Source organism: Stegodyphus dumicola, chromosome 6 (assembly GCF_044657685.1).
Source record: "Stegodyphus dumicola isolate Sdum_Otavi_A_Nest chromosome 6, ASM4465768v1".
In the NCBI taxonomy this organism is placed as follows: Eukaryota; Metazoa; Arthropoda; class Arachnida; order Araneae; family Eresidae; genus Stegodyphus; species Stegodyphus dumicola.
The window spans coordinates 73,463,469-73,490,886 of NC_140773.1; the positions used below are offsets into that span (position 1 = coordinate 73,463,469).

Genomic DNA, 27,418 nt, shown 5'->3' on the forward strand with positions numbered 1-27,418 from the left:
TAATAAATATTTTCCAAAATTCACTGCAACAAAATGTATGCAACATTTTGAGTGCAGAGCATTGCTGCTTATCGCTTTGTCATACACTTTTGTTTGCTTATATCTTTTCTACCATATGTATTTTCTGAATTACCATGGGATTATAAAAGTACTGAATTCTGAATCTTAATTTTTTTTTTTTTTTTTTTTTTTCCAGTTATTACTCCTTTAAATTGTAATTGAAGTTTTACGGAATAATTTGAAAAGGGCTGATAAATTAAACAGTTATAATTTTATGCTTCAAACAAATCTGTACTCAATACCAGTTAATCTCCCCCAAGTACCGCAGCAGCGCGAAGTAATAGCATGAAAAATTAAAGTTAACATAAAAAATAAGCCGGCACGATCAGAGGACTGCGGCCTCATCATATGCGCACACGTGACCTCTATTCTCCTCGACGACAGTCCTAAAACTTGCCAGGTGTTATTTAGGTATTGTTGACGTATGGGTTGCCAAGTGTTGTCAGTATCTCATTTTTTGGCTATTTATTTGTCTTACGCTGTAATTTTTATTTATTAAATTTATTTTATAAATAGTATAATATAGGTTTTAGAATTTCTTTTTATTTTCATGTGAATTTACTTTTCCCTAAAGCTGCTTATCGCAAAGAAGACAGCGGTATTCAAGAATTCAAATTAGTGCTTTATTTTACTTCGCATTTTCTTTATTTGTAAATGTTTAGATGATTAAAAGTTATTAACTATGTGTATAGCTCTTGGAACTGACATGTTATTTCATATATTAAAGTAGTGACATTTCTGTTACTTGATTGTGCTATTGCTCTTCGATTTCTTCTGAAACGCTCCGTCCTGAACCAGCTGATTAGTCAGTCTCAAATTGGCGCTTATTTTAAATCTACTATCGCCAGCAGTAATCGCCATCTGTTCGGTGCAGCCCTGATACTACTCTCCCTTAGAAACGAGTCCTAAAACCTAATTTGTATTATTAAATAAGTGATTGTTAATGAATTATATCTACGGAATTGTGTTAAATGAAAATATCGATACTGTTGACATAGAATGTGCAAAAAATCTAATTTTATGAAGGGTTTAACGAGAAGTTCCTGCAAACAAAGTAGGTTATTTATGCTGAGCACTTTATTCCAGGTCTATAATGTTTTGGTAACATGAGGTAAGTTTCTGGATTTCGCTTATTTTTCATATTTTGTTCAATAATTGAACAATCTAAGGTTTCAATTTTTTATTATCAGTGAAAAACATATATATTATAAATTGCGGTATATTTCGTAATACGAAAGCTTCATTGAATGCTATTATATTCGTTGTTTTGATTTTAATTTTCTAAACATTCTGATGATAGTTATGAAATGAAGTCAAATGATTTGGGACACATTATATGTTCACTTTCTGCATAATCTTAACAAATAATTTTTGTGCTGTATTTGAATTTTATGTGTAAAATAAATGGGGAATTTCCGAAGTTCATTGTACCCTAGACATCTTAATAAATATGTCTTCAGCATTTTCTTTTGTTGCATTTGTTTTCCAGAATATGACAAAATTTTAAATATTCTTCCATCTGACTCCTGTTTTGAAATAATTAGTATATTGTGTGTCGTAGCATGCTGTTAGATACATAAATACCATTAAATCATACATTTTTTCATATAGTAATTAAATGAAATTATTATAACTAATTGTATTTTCATCAGACATAAAAGTGAATAATTTAAAATTAATTCTTTTATTGGTGGAAATCTTCTATAAAATTATTTGAAATTCATTCTTGTTGGAAATTCGTTCATTCTACTAACTATATTTAACTGCTTATGCTGTTTTTGAATAGTGTGTTATAAACTTCACTTAGCATTTCCTTCAGTTTATTTTATATTGAAGTAATAAAACAATATTTTTATGAAAAATTATATTTTTAGTTTGAACAGTCATAATATTTAATCGAGTGAAATTACTTCTTTTATTAGCTGCTATATATATATATGCTAGCATGTTCTTCTTTACATTTTTTATTTTTAAATAACAGGAGCTTGTGGAATTTTTAAAATGCATTACTGTTCATTTACTTTACCACTGAAACTTAAATTTTTTACACTAAAAATGAGGAACTAATATGAAATTCTGTATTACATTTTAAGGCTGAAATCTGATATGCATACTTATTTCAAGAGGAGTTTCACTTTTCATAGTCAAAATATATAATGGTTTACATTTTCAAACCATTATATATGAAAATGTACCATTTTTTCTCTATGAATAATAATGAGAAGAAAGCCACAGTAAAAGTACACAGTTTAAAATTTCTTATGTGTGTTTTTGTGGTTTTTTTTGGGGGGGGGTTAAGTGATCTGTTTCCTTTTTGGGGAAAATTATTCTGTCATCAACTCATCAGTCAGTATCATGTGAAGTTTTGATTGACAGAAGGTCAATAGGATAAGCATCACGGCATGCTTTTGCTCAGGGCTTTAGTGCTTGATAACAGCCAAGAGGTAAAACTGCTAACACTGGTACCTGCTCATGTAGTTCAACCTGGATTTTTTTCTCCCCTCTCCCAATATGTGCTTTTAACACGAATACAAGTCATTTTTCCTTCAGCCTACCATAAAAACACTTCTGCCTCAAAATAAAGCAAGATTTCAGCATGGCTTATTTTCCTATTGTCTATTTCCATTTCATGTTATTCTTAGCATTACTGTAATTATTATTGTTCTCCAGATCTATGCTGCCAGTGATTTTTTTTCACTTGAAAACTTGGTTCAGTGTTTTGTGCATTTAAATTTAACCATTTCAAAATGTCATCTTTTACTCTTTGAAACTTTACATATTTATTGTCAGTCACTGTTTATTTTATCTTTAATATATGTAAACTACATTTTTTACTGTAATGTACTATAGGGAAATCTTTAACCTTTTCGGGACGGCGCAACTTTGTTTAAGACGCTCGTGCAGAATGGAAGGGAATCAAAAGCAGTAACTGTACAGGACGGAGGTTTTGCATCACTAAGCCTAAATTTTATTTAAAAAATCAGAAAAAAAAAAGTTTCGCTTCTAGCATCGTAATTTTTTGTATTCTTTTAGATCATTACTTGAGCTCTTATATATGTTAAAATTAGCACTTAATAATGTTTTTTTCTTTATTTTACATGAAAATATACATAAAAATTGCTTGTCTTGTAAAATAATTTTCGGAATCGCTATTCAAATTATTCCAAAGTTTTAATTGATAAAATCCATCAATAAAGTTTTAAATTAATAAAACAACACAATAAAGACTATTTACAGTAAGATGTAACAAAATTTAAAATGAAGACTGTGGTAAATCTCGAAGTACGGAGAAGTGTCACTTTCTAACTCTTAGAAAAAGTATCACATTCTAACTCTTTAGAAAATGAATCATCATTCTCATCTGTGTTAATAAATGCTTCATTGAGCATACGAGGGTATTCTTCCTCTGATAAATAGCGCCTTTCTGCCATAACAGACTGGAGTTGAGGCTTTCCGAAATAAAAAGAGCTGAAACGGAAATATATCTGAAGGTCAATGCAAAACGTAACAATGCTCCACATACTAACCCTAAACGACCGTATACAGTAACGGAAAAAATAGAATAAAAAAAGGAATTGTATATAAATCCGACGCGCGAATGTTTTCATTAGCACTCAGCGATTTAAAGAGCCCACCTCTGTTTACGCTATCACTTCCCCCCCTCGCAAGAGCTGATGAGTAAAACACCAATGTCAAGCAGAATATATCAAACTCAAGGTCAGGAACTTAAAACTGTGTTCATTTCAAAAGTAATGGACATAGGATGCCATCTAGTGGCCTTCAGAAAAACGTTCCAGCTTAAAATGCGCATACGCATCACCCGTCCTCTGAATGAAATCTCTAGCGATGCGTGGATGGGACGCCCGGCTGTAAGAGACGTTCTTAGGGAATGCGTATATGGGACACGCGTCCTGAAAGGGTTAAAGGACGCATCACCAATGAGAAAAGTCAATATTAATGATAACATTTGTGAATACTACTGATTTTCATTATATTATTTCCAATATTACTACATTTTCCCAATGATTTCTTTAAATTGATTACTGGATTGGTAAGCAGAAATGTCAGATGATAGAGGCCAAGATAATAGAGGTTCTATCATATAATATTATATATTTATTTTTAATTTGTATTTCTTTGCAATTAAAATTTCAGAACTACTCTTATATACACCCTCGCTTGGCAAAAACTCCATGGTGCCATATTACTATCTAAATTTTTTCCTACATTTCCAATTTTAAGCCTAAGACGTCTCCAAAAACCACGTTTTGAGCACACAATTTAAGCTAAAAATCCGAAACGAAAACAAAAAATTTAGATAGCAAAAATGTAAAGTTTCTAACCAAAAATATTTGACAAGAATCCATGTACACAGCGATATGTTTAAACTTGAAAAAATCTATGAATTGCACAATCTAAGCAGCGAAGAAATCTACAAACTATGCACATCTCGCTTTAATAAATTAACATAACATCAATAAATTTCAAAAAATACCATTGTGCACAGCATTCTATTTAAACTTAAAAAAAGTCTACGAATTGCACAATCTAGGCATTGCACATTAATAAACAAAATAAACTAAAATAAATTGCAAACAATTCAAAAAACAACAACAGAAATTCATAGTAAAAAAACAATGAACGTAACTTTCTAAAAAATAAAAACAATAAAATAAAATGCACTTAACCATAATGGATGCTTCTTCGGACAGCAGAACATAGCTTTAACATGCCGCAATGTACTCTCTATGATAATGACAGCCAGATTCGCTATCCACAAAAATGATACAGTACAAAGTCTCTATTTCGGACGTCCATTACCCGGAATGATCTATAATCCGGACCAGAAAGCCACAAACTTACGCATGCGCGTGAAGCCAGTAAAGCGTTTACCCATGCACGCTTCCGATAGTGAAGAAAGTAACAGAGAACGAAAAAAGGACACAGTTATTGAAAACAAAAAAATTTCGATTGACAAGTTAGTTGGTATTCTCAACACAGCAATAACAGGACTTGAACAGTGAAACTTTGAACAAGAAATTATGTCTGTTTATAGAATTAAAGAGAAAGTATTAGCACAAAAAACAAAGCAACTTAAACAACTTACATTGACAGAAATGTTCACTAAAGTAAATAAATAAATTTTAAGCTTTAAAAAAATAAATATTTTTATTATATATATATATATATATATATATATATTTTAAAATACTGATACCCTTTAGATCATAATTGCTCTTTATTTCATAAATTACGCTTTCATATTTTTAATTGTATAATTTCTGCATGCCATCTTACCAGATTTAAATTGATGATCTATAATCCGGAAAAACCCCTAATCAGGAATCGCCGAAGTCCGGACGAGTCCAGATTACAGACTTTGTACTGTAATATGGTTCACAAATAAATATTAAAAACCTACGATTTTACTTTTCACACAATCTAAAATATGCGACTGAAATCTTGCCACCACGTCTCTCATTGCAACATGGGCCATTTCAAAACACGCACGTCACAAACCAACGAGCAATTAAACCAATGCAGCAAAAGAGTTAAGTTTCAATGTCAAAAGGGTTGTCATACAAACAACATCATGCGAAAAACCAGCGCAGAACACATATCGTCACATTTGGTTATCTTAGGGCGTATATGAGAGTAGAGCCAAAAGTTCTTAATTAAATTAAAATTATTTTATATTTGCTTTATACGAATAGAGAATTGTTAAATTCAAATATACTTATATATATAAATTTGATGCTTTTGTTATTATTTATTAGAAAAGCTTCTACTCAAGAATTAAATATTTAGGTTAGCCCAATTCTTTTTTAAGCAGTTATATTTGGCAGTGCTGTTTTAATGCATGTTTTTTATTATTATTTTCTGATGACTTTATATGCTTCTACTTATTTTTGTTCAAAAAGGCCTTATTTTCTTCCTTTTATTTACTTCAGTTATTCAAGCATTTGTAAAGGAGATGAATCAAACAGTTCTGTAGACAGTATTTCAGCAGAAATGCAAAAGCTGCCTAGAGCTAAACCACTGACAAAGGCTCGTTGGACCAAAGAAGAGGTACATAAGTGAATTTAAGTATTTCCTAGCTTCAGTTGTATATTCGTGCTTTAATTTTTTATTGTGCTATCATTTTTAAATTTTTTTTTTTCCATCGGTATTTAGGATGAAAGGTTAAAAAATCTTGTAGAACTTTACCTGAATGATTGGTCTCTAATAGCTAGTTTTTTACCTAATCGTTCTGATGTACAGTGCCAACAAAGATGGCAAAAGGTTGTGAATCCTAATCTTGTCAAAGGTCCTTGGACTAAAGATGTATGTATATTTCTTTACATGTTGGTACATTATTTCTAAAGAAATCTTTGGGTTTTTCCTCCCCTCAGATTCATATTAGAAATGCTGTGTCCTTTTTTATTACAGGAAGATCAAAGAGTTGTGGAACTTGTAAAAAAATATGGCCCACAGAAATGGACATTAATTGCAAAGCAATTAAAGGGTAGAATTGGGAAGCAGTGTCGAGAAAGGTAATCCCTAGTTGTATGTTTTGGTGTTGTATTTTAAAAATATTTTTATTTATTTTATAGCTCTAATATTTATTTTTAAATTATCAGGTGGCATAATCATTTGAATCCAGATATAAAGAAAACAGCATGGACGCTTGAGGAAGAAAAGATCATTATTGAGTGTCATAAAAAATGGGGCAACCAGTGGGCTAAGATTGCGAAACATCTTCCAGGAAGGTAAAATAAACTCTATGTGTGTTTGTTAATACCTAGATTATTTCAGTAGCTTCTTTGATGGATAGTAGCCAGTTGTATTGTTTTAATTATATTCATTTTTAATCTTGTTTCTATTACTCATTTACATATTAATATGTTCCTGCTTGGGAAAATTGCAATATCATGAGGGAATTATGAAAGTTTATTAAATTTATTCCACATGCTATTTGCAATGAAAAAAGATACAATTTGCTACCAAAGATTGACAATGAAAAAGCTACCAAAGGTCAGTATTTGTTCAGGTTGTTGTGCTGCAGTAAGAGCTCATATTCGTTCTCATCAAATCAGGTGGATCCCAGATTTAATCTCTATTGGCTGCAGAAGGAATTTTACAGACAAGTTGCCAGCCCATGAAATCCCATGATAGGGATTTCATGACTCATGCCAGGCAGCCCATGAAATCCGTGCATATGTTCAATAAGCAACATTGTTGGTGAATGGATGGCCTAAGGAAGAAATGGTACCTAGCATGCTGTGAATTTTACTAAAAAGTCTTGAATTTTACTAGCATTGCCTTCTGAAATACATCTCTAGAAATATATTGATTGAAAAGCATGACCTTAGGCTTCACATTCTCCCTGATGTAAGAGTTTAGATAGAGTAGAGATATAGAGTCCTGATATGAGTATCTTCAGTTCTTAGCAGATGAGATTGCCCATTTTATCCAGTGATGCTCCAGACCATCATGCCTGGTGATCATCCAGCATGACACTTGGTAATTATGTATTCCACAAGATGGTATAAACCCCTAAAGTGTCTAACATGTACTTGAAAATGTTGTACTTCACATTGAAGCAGGATTTGTTGGTAAAGACAATCTGATGGCAATCAGCTTGCCAAGGGCTCTGTTGATTAATGTACTATAGCTTACAGGTGTTTGCTTCAAATAAATCTTGCTCTAAGGAATGCAATCTACTGTGCAGCAGAGGTTGATGAACTATTGAATATAACTGGCTTATCTGTAGCAGTGCCCCAACATAGGACCAACTATTGGTATGAAATTACATAATCTTTCACTGTCATGCAGATTTAAAATTTTATGGTCGACTGCCAGGTTTGCTACTTGTCCCAGCTCTCATGACCTAATAGTTCTACACTTTGATATGAGGAAACATTATGTCCCATGTGAGCTATGATTTCATGGTAGAAATATTCTCTTTTTCTTAAGCAGATCATTTGCCATATTCAAGTGACATAACTTGCTTGTATTGAGCCCTTTAATGAGGCATAGCAACTTTTCATGAAACAGCTACTCCTTTCAAATAATGAGGCACTGCTTTTAATGTTTCATTATAGCCTTCTGTTTAAATGACTTATAGAACAGTATAGAGAAAGTTGCTCAACTGTGCATGCACTATCACTGAAATTCTTGTTGTTTGCATTATACCTTGCTGTGCATTACCCTTTGAAGCACTTTTGGTTCTGTATGGTGGTCAGCTATCAAACAAGCATTCAATGCTACACAATGTCCAGCCAACCTCAGCACAATTTTCAAAACAAATCTAATGAATTATTTTCTAATAATAACACACAACAACAGCATTATACTTCCAAAATCCAGAAAAGAATCTGCCCATGAGGTTCTTGCATGGTTTCTATTCTTAACATTCAATTCACTACTTGAAGCTTACTGACCAGAACATACCAGCTTGGTTTCTTATACTGACAATGTTCTTATTATAGTTTACATAAGAAATGAACTGGAAAGCTTCAGCGCAGCAGTGTGTGTACACGTTTACTGACCTCTGCAAAAACCTTAAATTAGAAATTTCAACCAAAACATCTGCAACTCTCATCAGCATATAAACCAAGAGCAAAACTTACCAAGTGCCCCCAGCATCAAATTGCAAGGCAAAAGTTATTCCAAAAAAGTCATCCTATAAATGTTATTTTATAATTTTCTTTCATTTCCTAGCTTGCTGACTTTATTGTTTAAACTGTTTGCATTTAGTCAGTGAATCGCTGTCTCAAGACAGCAAACTAACCGGTTGCATTGGTTTGTGGGGACAAGCAAGCTGCTAAGCCCAACGTTGGAAAAAATTGCATAAATTAAATTTGTCGTCAATTGTTTCCATGTTTGGTACATAATGAGAGGATCACTCAGGTAGTTATCAAAATTAATTTTAAAGCTTTATCATTATATTCTCCTTGAAAATTTCATAGAATAATCAAATTCTAGAACAATGTAATTTTTGATTTACCTCAAATAAATATATATGCCAAAAGCATCCAATCGCAGATTTTATTTAATGGAACAAATTAATAAAAATAACAATTATTAAAAATCTCTTTCATAAAAAACCAGCATATAAAATTTTTGACTTACCTCAAATAGCAAATCAGTCTTACCCCAAACAAATAAATATGTCTATTAGAATGAGTATAACTATCATTCTCCATTTCTGAAAAAATATCATCACTGTCTTCAGTGTGAGAAAAAAACTCGTTATCATTCATGTATCTTCTTCTTCTGTTAAATACTATTTTTGTTTTACCAATTAGGTTTAAAAATTTTTCACTAAACCATACAAAATACCAATCTTAATGTTAGAAAAAAAAAATCGAAGAACAATAAATAAAACCTCTAAACAGATAGAATGTTTAACCCACTGTATTCAAAACCAAAAAGCATTCCAGAGTATCGATAATGTGCGCATTTGTTTATATCAACTGAGACAGTTAAAAAAACAATACATTGCTTAACATCCACCAATCTCACTCTCATTCCGAAATAAAATACTAAAAATAAAAAACATTGCATAGGAATAAAGGTCGACATCCTTCACTTTCAATAAATTTCACAGTAAGAAATATGCAGCTACATCTGGTGGCAACACAAAATACTAATTAAATGTTCTATATAAAAAATCATTTGTGTTATGAGTGAATTAAATGGCCATTCATGTATGACATGCTGAGCTGTGAGATATCGTTTGCTGGCGATGCAAATATGACATGCCTGTCCCAACTGTGTTAACATCATTTTTCAGTTTAATATAACTGTAACGTTTAATAATAAACAAAATTTGATACTATTTTCTCTATCATCATCAGGTCTTAAAATTATCATTTAGTGCTTCCCCCCCAGTTTGTTTAAGCATCTGATATATGAATTTTTGATAATAGATTAAGAAAACACCTTTGTTCACTCTGGTAAAATTTGGAGATGATGCAATTTTGTTTGTTTTGTTTGTTTTACCTCAGCCCCCTGCCTAATCAAAACAATGGATTCTTTTCCATTAATGATTATATATTATTTTGCATATTTTCACTGTCTGCTAAATTTCTGTTGTTTTTAGCCTTTTAGTACGTAATTTTAAAGTGCTTTGTCCAATGTCAGTATTAGATATCTTTTGTCTTGTATTGATGTTACTTTCAATATTTTTATTCCAAATTTATTCTTTGTTCTAGGACTGATAATGCCATTAAAAACCACTGGAATTCAACGCTAAAGAAACGAGTTGAGTTTGACAGTAAACTAAGTCCAAATGATAGCATTCAAAATGGAGAGTGTCCAGAGGAAAATAAAGTACTTTTTTCTTTATAAGATCATCTGTGTAATTTAAATGCATTTTTTTGTAACTTATATTTATTACCATTGCTAATTTTTCAGGATCAGAATTATCAAGAATGTGATTATTCCTCAGTTCCCCAGTATTTCTCATCAGGGCCAAGTACTCCTGCATATCATAGTACGTTTCCATCTCTTAATTTATATGTAATTTTAGGCTTGCAACTTTAATAAAAAGATAATAATTAAGTGCAGAATATCTGATTTCAAGTTAAAAATTCATAAAAAATTATCTCTATATCTTTCTATAAATTCAACGCATATTTTGTTTAAAGAATGATATACAGCAGCAGAGTTTTTCCTGGAACTTTGGGGGGGGGGGTGTGAAAGAAATTGGTAAAAATTAATAATGCACCAGTGGAATGACTAAAGGGGATAAATTTAGTAACAAGTTTAATATATTTGAAAATATGTGTTTTACTATTTCTGTATAAAATACAAAGTAATTGAATAATTTAATAATAAAATAGATTATCACATATAATAAAAAAAACTTTTTAATAGTGTTGATAGTTTCAGTTTTTAATAATTAATTCCAATTTGTTTTTGTTTCTTTCCAAATAAATATGTTAATTTTCTATTTTTATTAATGTTATGAACTGAAATTTTATTTTAACCCTCAAGAATGAAAGTAGATCTTATAGGTGAGATCAGATTTATCTAGGTTCTACCAAGAATAGTTTTCATTTTTATTTCTTGTAACTGATTTTTTTTTTTTTTTTTTTTTCCCTGTGGCAGATGAAACTTGCCAACACTGCATAGCAATCATATACCTTGCAATAATTCATTATTTTAAACATGTTTTCTTTCCAAATTTTTAAAGTTGTATGTTAGATTTTCATTTTATAAAAGAGAATTTTATAATTTTTAAGTTCGGATTTTCTTTTTTTAAGGACAATATATTATTTAATATCACAAGATTGAAAATTTAAGTATTTGAAACATTAGGCAAATAAATTGAATAGCTAGAAATTTTATCTTGCAGATCTTATGGTTATTTTTATTGCTTTTAGCAGTAATCTTTCGAATTACTGTAGTAATTCAAAAATTTTCTGATATTCTGATAAGAGCATTTGAAAAATTTTAAGGTAATTTTAGACCTTAATATATATTTGGAAATGGGGAAACTTTTGCTACATTCAAAATGCTTCCATTGTGGTCATCTTTAAATAGTATTACATCCTTTTTGAAAGGATTGAGCCTCTCCTTTATTTGCTATATAGCCAGAAGGCAAAGAACACCCATAATGTTCTCTGAATCTACATTGTTGTAAAAGATCTTTCTCCTGCTATTATCAGTGGCTTCAGTCTTCCAGAATAAGGTTTCTACATTTTAGTAAACTGCAGCAATAGTTTGTTCGTCCTATTACAAAATTACATCTAACTTGTTGTCATATTATAAAATTACATTTTGTAATATGACAACAAGTTAGAAAGAGCTAGTCTATCAAATATGGTTAATGTTCATCCATTGTTTTGGCTTATCCCAATAAATTCCATGCAGCTGAATTTAGAGCTGTCCATTTAAGCTGCTTGACTTGCATATGAAGCTAGTGGTTTTCCTTTGCTAAATAGTGCCTTGTTATTCTAAAAACTGAAGACCCCTCATATTTCTGTATATGAGCCGGGAATTTTTAGCAAATTTTTATTATTGAAGCTTGGGATCAACCTATGTATAAGCTCAATAGTATAATGTTTTTAGTAATTCAGTCACAAAATTGTTGTTATAGCTTAAATAATATAAAAATATTTTTATTGTTTAAATTGAATCTTAGTATACATTATTCAAATTTCTTAATATCAATATCTGATTCCAAATTTTCTAACAATTTTTAGAAGCTTCTCTCTGTTACGTTAAGTATAGCTGAATATCCTCATTTTTCCTTTCACCATTTATATCATTGTCATTTGCCTATAGGTAGTTCAATTCCATTCCTTGTATTGCTCAGCAAAAGGGATACCATTTAACTAAAATCTTGCAAAATGCACAGACCTTTTCTGGCTGGGAATATTTTTTGTGTAGCAGAAATGAAGAATGTATTTTACTTATAAAAGCAAGAGTGCAACAGAGGGAGAAGATCCTCTGATTGCTTGATTGCTCTGTATAAAATTCTGCATGCTCTTACCAAAGTGCTAAATGATGCACAGTTCCAAAAATTAGGAGAATGAAGAAAAGTATTTTTTCACTGTATTTTGTTTTTCTTATTTCTTAAACAGAGTTGAGAATGAGGTGATTTGGAATACATTTTCAGCTTATCTGATAAGTTGGATTTGTAGAATAACTTTAAAAATCTGGCTTAAGCATTATACTTTCAGTTTTATTTGTATTTTTGCAGCAAACTCTTATTTCTCAACTTATAATTAGAAATATACAATATTTCTCTGTACTGCCACGTTATTGTCTAAATTCTTGGTAAAGTTGAGAATTTTCTGTTCCCGGAATTGAAGCAAAAAAGTCAAGGTTCAAATCAGGAAACCATTATATTCCCATCTCCATGTTTCTTTTCAGACACAAAGCACTTCTACACAAATTGTTTGCTAGATTTCTACCGTGTATTGGAATATCCCATTATATAACATGATATATTGTTTCATTAAGCTGTTTTAGTATCACATTAAGTGTAATGTCAAGTTTTATTTGGCATACCTATATATAGTTTAACTAGGACTTAAAAACAAAATTGAAGTATTAAATTAATTTTAGGAAATGTTATGAAGTGTTTAGAATGGTATGTTAAGATGGTTTGGACATATAGAGAGGATGAACGAAAGAAGATGCATGCAATGAGTATACAAGACAAGTGTAGATGGGAGAGTTGGAAGAGGGTCGACCTTAGCGAACAAAAGTTGATCAGATCAAGAATTTTCTTAATAAAAGCCAGTGTAAGAATACTCCAATTAAGTGAATAACAATATACCTACCTACATAATTTAAGTTTAAAACAAGTGGCTCTCAAAAGAAATTTCAATCGTTGAACTGTTGATAATTGGCTCTGTTGACTAATGAGTTTGCTGACCACTGCCCTAGAACATTGAAATAAGTTCAGTTCATATGTAAATTTCATTTTTCTTTAAGTCCCAATCACATTATGTGTCAGCTATGCAGGAGTTGACATCGAAAGGGTCAATTCTCAGAACCCGCACAATTCCAGGAAACCCACATAGCTAGGTTACCATTTTCACTTACTACAAAGACTTGAATGCCAAACACTAATCGATTATCGCTTAGATTGGGATCACGTGAGGCTTCAGAAACAGAACTTTCATCTGATTGGTTGTCTCTACCCGGGACTGAGGTCCAGCCAAGACATTTTTGGTGATGTTTGAAAAAATCCCGCATAGCCACAACATTGTTTCCATAGCTAGGTGGGACTTCGCTTCACACGGGGCTCTTTTTTCTAGGAATCCTCCCATTTAAACCAGTGCTACCAGAATCTCGTTTCTTGGAAAAGTCCCGTCTAGCAGGGACTGTAGCCATGTGTGATAACCTCTTTATAGGCATATTGCTTAATGTCCATGTGTAACGTATTAACTTTTCTAGGATTGTAATGTATGTTATAATTAATTTATATTATATTTTTAGTGTTCAAGAATAATAGTTAATCAAATAATTCAATATATTAATCATTCTGTAAATTCTGCAGTTCCATCTATACCAACACCACCGAATAGTCAACCTCCTTACCAACCACATAATCTGAATGATTTTTCTGTCCAGTATGCTACATCCCCTCAGTCAGAAAAGGATCTGTCATGGTCTTCAAGTAATAACAATAATTTGGTGAGTTCTGAAGGAGATACCAAGATTTCTGTTCCTCAAATTTCTGAAGAGAGTAATTACAGATCTGCAACTAATATTATAAGGTTTGTATAAAAAGTAAAAATTTTAAATCTTTCTCCAAACTGTATTTTTAATATCAACACTGTGACACAAATTCATTGTACAATTTTTCTTGGCACAGAATTACTAGAAACAAGTTGGTTAACAACTCAGTCAGTATTTAAAAATTAATTCAAATTTTTTAAATATAAGAGAGTGAGATTTTGTATGAAATTATTTGTATATAGTTAGAGAAATTAAAGTTTATATATAATTAGATTTAAAAAAAAAAAAAAAAAAAAGCACAAAAAAATTGATCCAGGAATATGTAAGCTTTGAGAATAAAAACATGCAAACTAGTGAGTGAGGGAATTTTGAAATTGTATAGAAAGGGGAAAAAAGACTTCCTTCTTTCTCAAGATTTTTTACTATATTCTTTACATTATACATAAGGGATAGGAAATTGTTTGGCTCGGAGACCACTTTGTGGAAGCGGAGTGCCCCACCTTTTAAAATGATTGAATTCATTAGTTAACCTTGCATTTCATCTATAGCTGCCAGCTGCAGTGTATTGTGCTAATTTCATATCATCTATAGCTGCCAGCACATCTAATTTTAGAATGAGTTTGAGACAAATGTACTATCCCTGTTACACTTTTCTACAGTTTTATTTACTTTTAAATCTGGAATGAATTGCTTGTTGAGATTTTGATCACAACCTGCAAGTTAATGCCTGTGAAAGATCATTTATATTTACTCTTGTTGATCTTCAAGCAAGAAAAACTTTACTCTCTGATTTATGTAGACAAAAATATAGATGAATATTTTCCCAGTAAATTTCTTGATATGTGGTAATTTTTCAGCATTAAACATTCCTTTCACAGTGTGATCTGTCTGCATGTCAATAAGTTCAAGCTAGCTCATCAGGTACTGTGTCACTAATGGGATAAGAGAACAAACTGAATATAATCTCAGTTTTCTTTAAGTCATGAAATTGTCTTTTGACCTCATCCTCCAAACTCTGCAGATGATCCCTCATCTTAGCAGAAACGCTTTTAGTCACTTTCTATTTTCTTAAGAAAGGGAAATGACAAAAATTGCCTTCACCTGCGTGCATTGCAAGTTGACCTAGTTGTTGCTTAGTTGCCCTCACTTCATGTGCAAACAACTCCTTTCTCTACAGTTTCACATTCGATTCATTCAGTTTCTCAAGTATAGCAGGTGCTAACATCATCTCACATCTCCTCTCCTCACATCCTGTTTTTGTAACAAAATCATGACATATCTGCTTCGTATGCAGATGTAAGAGGATTTCATTTTGCACTGCCCAGGCTCAACTACCTCACACATTGTGGTAAATTATGTCTTCATATTCTGCCTCCATATCCTCAAGAAATATTTGCACTGTCAACCTTGCTGTGACTATGATCCTATTGTAGTGCGATAGCCACACTACAATAGGATCTATCATATGCTTTAAGTCCAATGCAGCTTTACAAAGGCTTGTGGTGATAGCGATAAGGAGCATGCCTTGCGTCCATTCTATACAGAGGAAGAACAAAGACTGGCTGTCAAGGGATAGTATGCCTATTTGGTCCTTAAATAAAGATTAATTTTTATTGTATATTATATGGGCAGTGAGAATAAAACCAGAAGCTATGGATTACATCAATTTTTCATCCTCTGCATCCCATATGAGTAGTGATAATTTTATTTTCTACATATCATTTCATAATTAATTTTCTTTAGTTGAATTTGTACTTTTATTTTGGCTTAAACCTTGCACAATATCTGATGTACACTGCACAAAAATAAAGGGGGGGGACAGTTCTATATCTGCCGTTCTACTGGGCTGATAGGCAAAATTCAGCATGCGTTTTTCATGTCTCAGAAGTGCGATTTAGGATATGTATTAAATTTATATATAGCATTTCTAATATAGGTATTTTGACATAAAATCAGACTTTTTCTGAAATGACGTGGCAATTTTTTTTCCATATTTCAATTCTACAACTCAAATTATGCCAAACTGCCAAGTTTTGTAAAAATCGCATGAGTAATTTTTTAAACAATTAGCTCTCAAAATTTTAATTTCTTAATGTTAATGGAATTTTGTATATATTTGTTAATATGTCTTCTTTTATTAAACTTATTTAATTCTTCCTTTCACATTTCGGAATTTAGGTTCATTCCAAATAAAATTCGTCCATTTTTTATTATTCATTTTAAAAATTTTTCAAATTTTTCAAAAACGTTTTTGAATTATACATACAAAATTTTTAACATCTTAAAGTAGAATATTTCTAGACCCACTTGTAAAAAATTAGATTTTTTTATTCAAAATTTTCTAAGATTTCATGAATTTACATATTGGCACATTTTCAAATTTGGCATGTTTGTTATAAGCGATAACGCCAAATGTGGTCTACGCATTTTGTTAAAATTATTTGAAAGTATGAAAGATGACTTTTTCTTTTGTCTCATCTGCAATGAAAATAGGTTGCTGTGAATTAACCCCTCTGACTGCTCAATTTGTGGACCAAAATCGCTTAAAAAAATGTGTAATTTTTTTTTTCATATTTTAAATCTATATATATTGGAAAGTTGAAAGATGCACTTTTTCTTTCTAGAAAACACTTTTATGTAGATTTTTATCATGAGAAACTAAGTTGCCAGAAAAACCAATTTCAAATGCTATCAGGGAAAAAAAAAAAAAAAAAAAAAAAAAAAAAAAAAAAAAAAAAAAATTCAATCGAATTACAGTTAATTTCTATTTATTACATAATATAAAAAAGTAAAATGTATAAATTTTAAGAAAATATGAAGCACTGAGGAAAAAATACCTTAGAAATGCAGTTTAGTACGATAGAGTTCAAAACAGGGTTCAAGGCAAAGTCCAACTTCACAGTCTTCGTGCCAGATTCAATAAATCTAATTAATAATCAATTTAATTATAAATCTAATCAATAAATCGAATTAATATTCTACAATTTTATTAAATAATCAAGATAATCGCTGAACATTTTCTAGCAGCCATTTCTGTAAGAAAAATGCGGCAAAAAATGAAGTTTGAGCTGTAATACCACGTACCTTCAAATCACGCAATTTAGTGGACAACTAACGATATATGTTGGCCAAAACGTAAACTATACGTCAAATACTGTATATAATTTATTTCAATGGTTAAACGGGGAAAAAAATGGGATGCGCTCCTGAATAAAGGAAGAAAAACACATGCCCGCGGGATGAGCAGATTTTGCTACATTTGAGTTGCCCGTGGAAATCGCGGGATGAGCAGCCATAGGGTTAAGAAGTTCGCCAAGTGAATTATTCTTGCCACAAACTGAAAAAAATGGGCTAAGATAAATTTTTGAATTTCTCTGTAAATTTCACACCAGATTTTACAAAATTGAATATTTAGACATCATTTGAGCCGTAGAATCGAAATATGGAAAAAATTGGCATGTCATTTAAGGAAAAAAACCTATTTTGTGTCAACATACCTATGTTAGAACAATGCTATATATAAATCAAATATATATCCTAAGTCACACGAGACATGAAAAATGCAATTTGAATTTCATAAATTGGCCTAGTAAAGCAGGGACATATAGAACTCCCCCCCCCCACAGTGTACATGCCGTCCAAATTTTGGTTCATAACCGACCAGACCCAGTCTTACGGTTTATTATGTGTGAAAGTACGTTTGCTTTTGCCGCCGTAAAACGTAATGCAGAATCAGTTACTAAATATAACTATGCAGTCTCTCTTATGTTGTTTTTCATTAGTTCAAAATGTCTTATGAAACCAGACTGTACTATTCCTTGTACGAAGCTCAAAAGTGAGTTAATAAACTAATCGGAGAATCTTCTCAGTAAGAAATTCACCACTTATTAGCTGGAGAGGAATTAGGCTCTCGAAAATCTTCCACTTTACTTAGGAATGTGAAATGTGGAGCAAACTCCTTAAATGTTCCTAAAGTTTAAAATTTTATGGGATGCAGCACACTCATATATTATATTACAGTTTATATTTATGTTTTTTATATATGAAAAGTTTTTATACATGAAGACATTTATTTTCTGTTGTTTAGTGTATTAAAGTAGTGCTACTGGTAGGGCCAGCAATCTGATATTCAAAATACATTACCTGAGTTTTATTCAATTTCTTGTAACAGCAAGACATATTACTGAATTTGCAAATAAGCAATATTTCTTAACATAATGTTAATGAAATATATTGTATTTTTATATAATTTTTTTAATCGAAAATTTTTTAGTGAAAACAATCTGCAATTTGAAGTGAAAGAAGAAAGCAAATATGATTCGTACTCTGCAGAAACAAGTTGTGCAGATGAAAATTCTCCAGAGTATCCTGGTGTCATACCTTTGAATAATTCTAGTCCTTTCCAAAAAGAAAATCAAGGTATAAATTCCGATTCTTGTTTCATTTAATGTAGAATTTTGTGACGAATGCTTACACGAATTCATTTTATTTTTATTGGTGTTGCAGTTGTACCTGAAACACTTCCAGTACAGCAATCCTGTTCTGATAATGTATTGGTGAAGCATTATATACCTTCTATACTCCGTAAGGGAAAGAAAAAAGTATCCTTTCTTTAATTTGCTGTCAAGTCATTCAGTATTCATATAATAGTCTTGTTAAAATTTAAAATGTAAAGGTAAACTAATAGTTTGTACAAGCAATGAAATACTGCATCTTCTAAAAGAGATGGGAATTGAGATTATTTTTACGACATTTTTCTCTGTCATTTTCAAGAAATGTTTGAAGCAGATAAAATGATTGTGTATTATTAATTTAAATTTTGATTGTCTTGGAAGCATTCAATATGTATAAAATCTCCACATAGCCTAGCCACAGTGCTGCAGTTTGGCAATTTTTTACAGAAGAAAAAGAATTATGGCTTGTAATTGCAAAAAAATATTTGTTACATTCAAGCATATTATTACACACGTTTTACATTTTAATTAGGCATTACAAAAATCAATAAGCTTACTTACAAAAGGATTTTTGGTTCTGACTCCCTTCAATATTATAGTATTAATATCAATGTATTCCCAGAGTTTATTTATTTCACTTTAAGCAAATCCCTCAAGGGCATATTTTAAAATTGAATTAATAGATTAAAAAATACTGTAATTTGTCTATAAAAATCATTAGAATTTATATTGGCTGTCGCGAATGAAAATGATGATGTTGCTTGTTAAAAGTGAAAAACTGTTACCCATATGATAGCCAGTGTTTGCCATATTCTGAAAATTTGGTAAGTTTTACTAAATTGGTTGCACTAACTTGTAAGTTAGTCCTACATTTTACTCCTGAACGCTTTGAGCTTTTCTCTGCACTAAGTTTCATTCGGAAGAATATTCATTTATATTAGAAAGAGAAATTCCATATTTTTTAAGTACTAATTTTAATGTTTACCGACAGCAAGTTTAGTTGCTTTAAAATGTGTTGTAAAGTTTCATCAAAAATAAAAATTAATAGTAATGATATTGATGAATCTATGTTATGTAATTAATATTTAAACAACAGACTTCTTTTCAAGTCTGTCCTTAATCTCATTGTATATTGTGTATATAGAGAGAGAGGGAGGGAGAGAGATAAAAACTGATAGATTTTCATCACACTGGTATATGTGCGAATGTATAAGGAAAAGGAATTGCTGTCATAGCATATTATTGGTAAAAGATTGCTGATTTGTGTTTATAAATGTTTATAAATGAAAGAGAAAGTCCTTAAGTAGTGCTAAAATCTTAATCTTAATCAATTAATTTGTATTGAAGATTTTTTTTTAATCTTTGGACTTGTAAGAAAATTTGTTATCATTTATCAATAGATTACTGTAGCTTTTATTGCAACTAAGGCACAATTTATCACTTAAGTTAATAAAAGTTCTTTTTTATTTTATGTTGTGTGTGTGCATAAAATTTTTATTCCTGTTCTGAGAAAATGAAGTTAAGCTAACATTGTTTTGTCCAGATAAATTAAATAGAACTTAAATCATATTTTTAGAAACTTTAAAGCTTACATTTTATTAGTGGTTGTCCCGCGAACGGGCTGGCTGCATGGGCGTTTTCGTGGTTTTCCCCATGTGTAACGTGTATACAAGCCAGTTTCCCTTAAAAAGTCCTCCACGAAGGCATCCCTCTCTTTAGGCAGATAGCCCTCGTGTGCTTTGCCATACTATAATCGAATTCATTAATGGTTGTTAACTATGCCATTTTGATTATAGTTGCTTTATGTATTTCTATCTTCATGCAAAGATTACTTGAAATTTGCCACAACAATCTTGAAATAATTGTGTGGTTTCTTGCTGCTAACACTTTATTTTTGACGTACCAGTAGAGTTATTGAGTCAGCTTGTAGTGTGGTATTTAGTTCTGTAGTCTTCGACTGCTCTTCAACATTTAATTTCAAATTGACTGTTTTCTTTATTTGCATCATTATTAGTTATTGTAGCACTAGAGCATAACCCTTATGTTCCAAGTTTAAACAAAATGGCTGTTATTAACCTTATTAAGACTTTGTCGTTTATCTAAGGCAGCGATAATTCGTTTCACACCTATTAGGGTTATAGGACCAAAGTAGCATTACCATTATCAGTTGTACCCCGTATATTTTTTTGCTAAATATAATTGCTGTTTTCTATGTTTCTATGAATTAGCCAACCATTTACTTATTTGTCCTAAAGCACAGTCCTATACAGAATGATCAATCTATTATGTACTCTTTTTAGTAAAATTTTAAATTTATAATTGTATTTTTAAAAATTTTTGTAATTTACATATCCATTCTTTTATCTAAATTATTTCAATCAGGATGTAACATGAAAATATGATAAGTATTCAATGGTATGTAAAATTGTTGGACTCATGCATGAAAAATATAGCTGTTCTATTATTACTTAAACATAGGTCATCAAAACTGTTTTCATGCACAGTCGAAAGTTTGTTCAAATATTTATAATATCCTAACATGGACATTTCTATAACTTTTTTGAAGGATTCTCATCTAGTTTTTGATAGTTACTACTGCACTGTTTGAGTTTCCTCACTGGAATTAAGCCCTATCTTCAAAAGTTCTTTCAGAAGGTTCAAGATATAAAAAGTGTAGAAATCAGGAATAGTGGTGTGTTTCTACACCTCCCAATGGAATTTTTGCTGGAAGTCGTTCACAAAATGCGCTAAATTCTCAAACAACGTACCCTATTTTATAATAATTTAGTACGTAATTGCTTCAATGGTGATATGTATATATCTATATTTGGTCCATAGGAATTGTGTCACAGTGTGTATGTCCAGATTTGATGCCAATTCCAAATGGCTTAATTTGCTCACCACTGACAACCACTGCCCTTACCATGTTGCTATATTTACCCCACATTTTTTAAGGTAATTGTGGCCAATAACAATTGTTTCTTTCCAGTAAAATTTTATGGTTAAGTGCACCTTACCTGCATACTAATCACATTTCATTATTTCACCCTTGTTTTCCACATACTCAGATAAAATCTTTTAACCCCTTAACAAACATATAATTAAAAAAAAAACAGTAAAAAAGTACCCCCTGCAGGTGATTGTTTTAAAAAAAGTATATGAGCAATATATGCATTCAATTTAATTTTTGAAATCTTTTAAAGCTTAAAATCAAAGACATACGTAAAATTAAAAAAAAAAATTCTGCATACACTGGCCATTAAAATTAAAGATTAATGAGGAAAGTATGTTCACTAAGTTATGGCTCAAAGGCATCATTTAAGTGAAGGTCGAAACGGGGTGAACAACTAGTAGCATTAAGGGAGATTAAAATACAAATAGAGGTCATTCAAGATTTGAATATCTCTCAAAGTGTCATATCAAGCCTTTAGAGCCACGTTTTTAAGTGCTGGATCTGTCGATAAAGAGCCTGGTCAAGGGCAATCAAGAGTAACAACTGCATCAGAAGATATCTTTCTGTCATTGTCGACTCAAAGACTGCAGCGATTAAGAGATTTGGTTTTAGACTTTCAGGTTGCCATAGGAACTCAAATTAGCTATTCTACTGCTGCATGAAAGTTTAAAGAGGTGTGACTGTATACAAGAAAAGTAATGGTTTGTATCCCACACACTCCAGCTTCCAGAGGGACCTGTTTAAACTGGTGCCGTCATCACGTTTAGTGAAGCCAAGATGGCTCGGTCCAAGTATTGTTTACTGATGAATCCAGATATAGTCTGAACAGTGATTCTAGAAGTGTCTTTATCTTGAGAAAGGAAGGAACATGTAACTTGCCTCCCTCCTTGTCCATGAAGTATCTCATTTCCAGGATGGTGATTTAATGGTTTGGGGATGAATCATGATAAATGACCACATGGAGCTGCATATCTTTTAAGGAAGCTGTGTAACCGCTCGGAGGTATGTGGACAAAGTATTGGAACCTCAAATTATAGTTTTTAGGGGTGCTGTTATGCTAAAGTTTTTACTAATGGATGACAATGCTCAGCGTCATTGAGCATATGTGTGTCAGAATACTTGCAAACAGAAGATATCACTCGAATGAATTGTCCACTTACTTGTCAGACTTGAACCCATGCCAAATTTCAGTGCACCACATTCCTTCCTGGACCCTCCAGAAGCTGAAAAAGTTCACTTTTGGAAGAGCAGTGTGCAGTTTAACAGACTTCATCAACACTTTGATAAAGTCTATGAAATCTAGATGTGATGGATGCATATTTATCCAAGGTGAACATACATCATATATAAAGAAAAAAATTTTTAACAAGAGGTGACCTAAATTTTTTATTATTTTCAAATGTCCATAAATTTGACTTTAATTTAAATATTTTGAGAATGATCAACTACCAAACATTGTAATTTATGTTAGCTAATGCTTCTGTTCAAATTTCTAGTAATACTTTTAAGTTATTAGTTACATTTTATTTCTGTCATTATCTTTTGATGACCAGTGTATAAGAAAGGGATTTTTTAAAATCTTTTTCGTATGCTTCCTTTGAACAATCCAGCCTGGAAATACTACGGGCACTAGAAACAGAGGATAAATCCTCACCGCATGATTTTGGCAGAAGTAAGAAGGAAGAGGTTAATTTAAGTATAAATAATTAAAATAAATACTTTTATTAAATTATTTTTTTAAGGTTTGATAAGATTGAAAATAAATTTTAGTGGTCATGTATGTTTTTAGGTACTTCTTTTTATTCTTTGGAGATTTTTTTCCTGCCTAATTTTTAATTTATATATATATATCTTGTTGTTGTTCTTGAAGTTGTTTATTTGCTGAACAAAATGCTATAAAAAAAAATGTGCTTTCCTTAATGTCATAATTAGAAATGTCAACAGCCTTTGTCTGACTGCTCCAATTTATTTCAAAATGACACATGTGGAGTTGCTTTATCATCACAATTTTCTATTCCTGGCATAACTTCAACTAATCTGTGTGACAATTTTTGTTTTGAAAATCCTGTTGATTATTCTAGAACTGACTTATTAGATTTAGAAGATTTAGACTCTATAATATCTGCTGATATGAACTTTGTAAATAGCAATCAAAACGATGAAACCTCTAAAAATTGGACTGCTTTTCAAGATATGTATAATTTATTGCCAACAAATTCACTCACAACAGTTTTGACACAAGGTTCTAATCTGAATTATCAAGTTGTTAGAGCTAGTGTTTTTTCTCAGTTGCCTGAGGTAAGTGTTTTTGTCATGCTATAAAAGTAATTCATTATGCTGTGTTAAATTGTGTTGTAATACTTTAATCATTATAGAAAAGCTAACTTCAGTGCAACGTACCTTTAAAAAAAATACTGCCACAACTCATTGGATCACTCCTAATTAGATCAAATTATGTTTTTAATATCTTGATCAGTTTCTATTTTATTTCCATATAAAATGTATTGGTTGATAAATCACTTTTGAGATGCTGCTTGTGACCAGATTGCATTCTGACTCACACAGGGTTCATACGGTCCTTAAGAGTCCTTAAGTTTTTTGGAATCGATTTTTGGTCCTTAATTTCGGCCAAAATTGGCAGAAGGTCCTTAATTTTAATCATGTGAAATTTCTGTCTGTTTTTATGACTGCCATTTTTTTAGTGTGAATTAGCATTTTGGAGGTATATTTTTGGCGATTCATTGATAAATATGGTTATCTTTTCAATGGGTTATAATTTGTTGCTATTTCTAATGTAAATGTGGGATACTCTAGTTTCTAAGCAAGAAGTGAAACATAAGTATTTAGAAACTAATGAAGAGATCATAAACAACTTTTCTCTTTTGGAGATGTGAATTCTTTTATTGAACAGCTCTAAATTTGGCAACTTATCAACATTTTGGCGATTTTTAAGATCAGTTTCTATAAGAAATTTTTAATTCTAAGATCTGGGAATTTTTCTACGATTTTTTTTAAACATTGTAGCATTGATAAATTTCATTAAAATAATGGTAATATATTGAAATTATATTTAAAAATTATCTTTAAAATGTAACATTTTTATCTTTTGCTGTCATGTTATAAAGTTCTATTTGGGCCACTTATACAATGTTTTGAATCTGAAAAATAAACAAGGTATAATGCTATAAAGCACAATTTACGAAACAGTTCTTAGCAAAAGCAAAATAGCTATGTAATTAATTAAAAATATCTTCTTTTTAATTTTTCCGTGATAAGAGTTTTCTCATGTATTGTCTCAGAATATGCATCAGTTTTCTCTATAAAATTAATTTTACACATTTTTCCTGTGATTTTTTTTTTTTTTTTTTTCTAAATACTTCTGGCTGTTTGCTGTTCCAAAATTGGTAGGGGTAATTTTGCTTCGGGACATTGGACATTACAACTTGAAGAAGGATGCAAGTTGGAAAGTTTAGAGGGATTTGAAAGCAAGATTTATAGACCCACGATTCTAGAAGATTCTAGAAAAATGTGTAACAAAATGAAAGATGTCTCTATGTTATTAACATGTAATGGATGTATTTTACAGAAAGTTTGCAATGAAGTTCTTACTTTTTGGAGAACATCTGGAAGAACAATGTAAACATAATATTTGAATGTTTTACTTCTGATACTAGAATCTTTTTCTTAACGTGTTCATTTTCCCTTTGTTTTCTCTACTTTTCACTAGACACAAGCATGGAAAATATTTAAAATGCTTCTAATAGTATCACGTGGATAGGCATTATAGAAAGGAATTTTTTGATTAATAAAGAAATTGGAAAACTGGCAATTTAAAAGATTAATCTAGTATGTGTTAATGCATCATACACAGGTTTGATGCTAGGCATTATATCACCTGGAGCAATCACGTGGAACATTAAACTTCTCTCTGTAGATCCAAAATTTTGCTGACTAGTGCCTTTCAAAATTCTGCTTCCAGTGCCTGCTCTAAATTCTTAAAGTTTTGCCATTTCTAGATTTTGTTGCTCGGTGTGTCACTAAATTCTAAAAATTCTGTCACACCAGCTCTGTAACCAGCCCTTACCATATATATTTCATACTTCTTCTGAATGTTCGTATTACTAAAGAAATAAAATTAGCAGCTTTTTCTATATATTCTAAATGCATTTACTTTTTTTAGAATAACAGAAATCCAAAAATTCTAAAATGAAAAGGAAGCGGGTTGAAGAAAAAAACTGAATACATACAGAGAAAGAAAATTATTCTTCAAATATATATACAGTTATTATTATGTAAATTACCCACTTGTTTATAGTTTCAGCCTTTACTATGATTTCCCATTTCTATTTCCTCCCCATAATGCAAATCACTTAGACAGTTTTTAAACTGAGGTTTTTGGTGTGTAAGGCAGAATGTGTTTTTAATCTCTGCTTGCTCACTCAATAGTTCCTGCCAGCTCTGATAATTTGTAATTTTTTGTCTGCATTATCGCTGCTGACATTTGAATTTGTTATGACAATAGAGTTATTGAGCCAACTAAAATTAAAGTTAAATTGTAAAGTCTTTGACCACTGGTCCACATTTTTTGCTTGAATTTGACTGTTGTTGTTTAATAACATCACCACAAGTTGCAATTGATTTTGTTAGCATAAGAACATGTATTCAAGTTCTTTTTAAATAAGAGGCTTATTTAAACCTTTGTAGTTACTTTCAGACATAGCGATAATTTATTTCACGTCTATCGGGGGGGGGTTGGACTATTTAACTTTTATCAGATTAGGTAAACCCTCATAGGTACATTGTGGAGAGGTTGACAAGTTAGGAGATAAAGCATGCAGAAACTCGTGAGAACAGTGGTTTGCATATTGAGAGAAATTTCTAATTCTTAGAAAAGATGCTTAAAGAAAAGGAAATTGATATAAATTAGCCAAAATGTCTAGGCAGGCTTCAAATTAAAAAGACACATAAATATTTTGTTGAGTGTTGTTGCTATAAAACATAAATCTTTTGTAGTTTTTGATGTATATGTGTCCTAATATCATTTAAGAATCGATGGCATAAATTGCATGTGTTTTAAACTGTGAAATTTTATTAGATTGTGATTTTAATAGGGCTTTTTAACAAATAATGTTAAATAAGTAAAATTTAATAGTGGTCATGTAAATCCATAATGACTAAGGTTATCTAACTACCTAATTTAATTATTTATAACTAACTGCTTACCCTTAAAAATTATCTCTGCATATTAAAGCAAGTTATTGCCTTTCATTAATCCTTATCATAGTACAAGATAAAACACAAAAATGTAAAAATTCATATAAAACTTATTCTTCATATCTAGTGAGACCTGAAATAATACAAAGCAACTTAGTATCACCTCTGGTGCTTTAGTGGCTTATTGAAACCTTAAAGTATATTAACTGGGTTACAACCGCTATAACTCTACACGAAGCTACGACACTAACTGCATCGGACAGAGCCCAACTAACTTTCAAAACATGGCAACCGTGCCCACATCAGGTCTTTCAGTTTTGTTCTGATCAACAGGGTCTCTCTCTAGGCAAGGAACAGTGGTCACAACAGCCAGTCTTTTGTTATAAATGATTCTGATTATGATTTTACTTCTCATTTCAACCTATGCCACTTGACATAAAATCTACCTCTTATTTACTAAACCTCGAGATTGAGCAAGTATGTGACAAAGTGAGACATTAAAAAAATTAGCATGAAACTATTAGTAAAACATAAATAAAATGTCACTTATCTT

General features: G+C 31.1%; 1 protein-coding gene across 7 annotated transcripts in view; it reads left to right on the top strand.

Moving 5' to 3' along the window:
* The window catches only part of LOC118193334 (uncharacterized), a 179,691-nt gene that overhangs the window by 77,611 nt on the left and 74,662 nt on the right, over positions 1–27,418 (top strand). For 6 of the 7 annotated variants that reach the window (XM_085818527.1, XM_085818521.1, XM_085818526.1 and 3 more), the window contains exons 2-11: positions 6,012–6,129; positions 6,235–6,384; positions 6,490–6,593; positions 6,681–6,809; positions 10,260–10,377; positions 10,462–10,540; positions 14,063–14,282; positions 18,518–18,663; positions 18,751–18,845; positions 23,584–23,949. In XM_085818527.1, coding sequence (XP_085674653.1) covers positions 6,073–6,129; positions 6,235–6,384; positions 6,490–6,593; positions 6,681–6,809; positions 10,260–10,377; positions 10,462–10,540; positions 14,063–14,282; positions 18,518–18,663; positions 18,751–18,845; positions 23,584–23,949 — 1,464 coding nt within the window. In that variant the 5' untranslated portion in view covers positions 6,012–6,072. Of the gene's footprint in view, positions 1–935; positions 1,172–6,011; positions 6,130–6,234; positions 6,385–6,489; positions 6,594–6,680; positions 6,810–10,259; positions 10,378–10,461; positions 10,541–14,062; positions 14,283–18,517; positions 18,664–18,750; positions 18,846–23,583; positions 23,950–27,418 lie in introns of those variants that run through there. The other variant, XM_085818524.1, reaches the window with a different exon arrangement.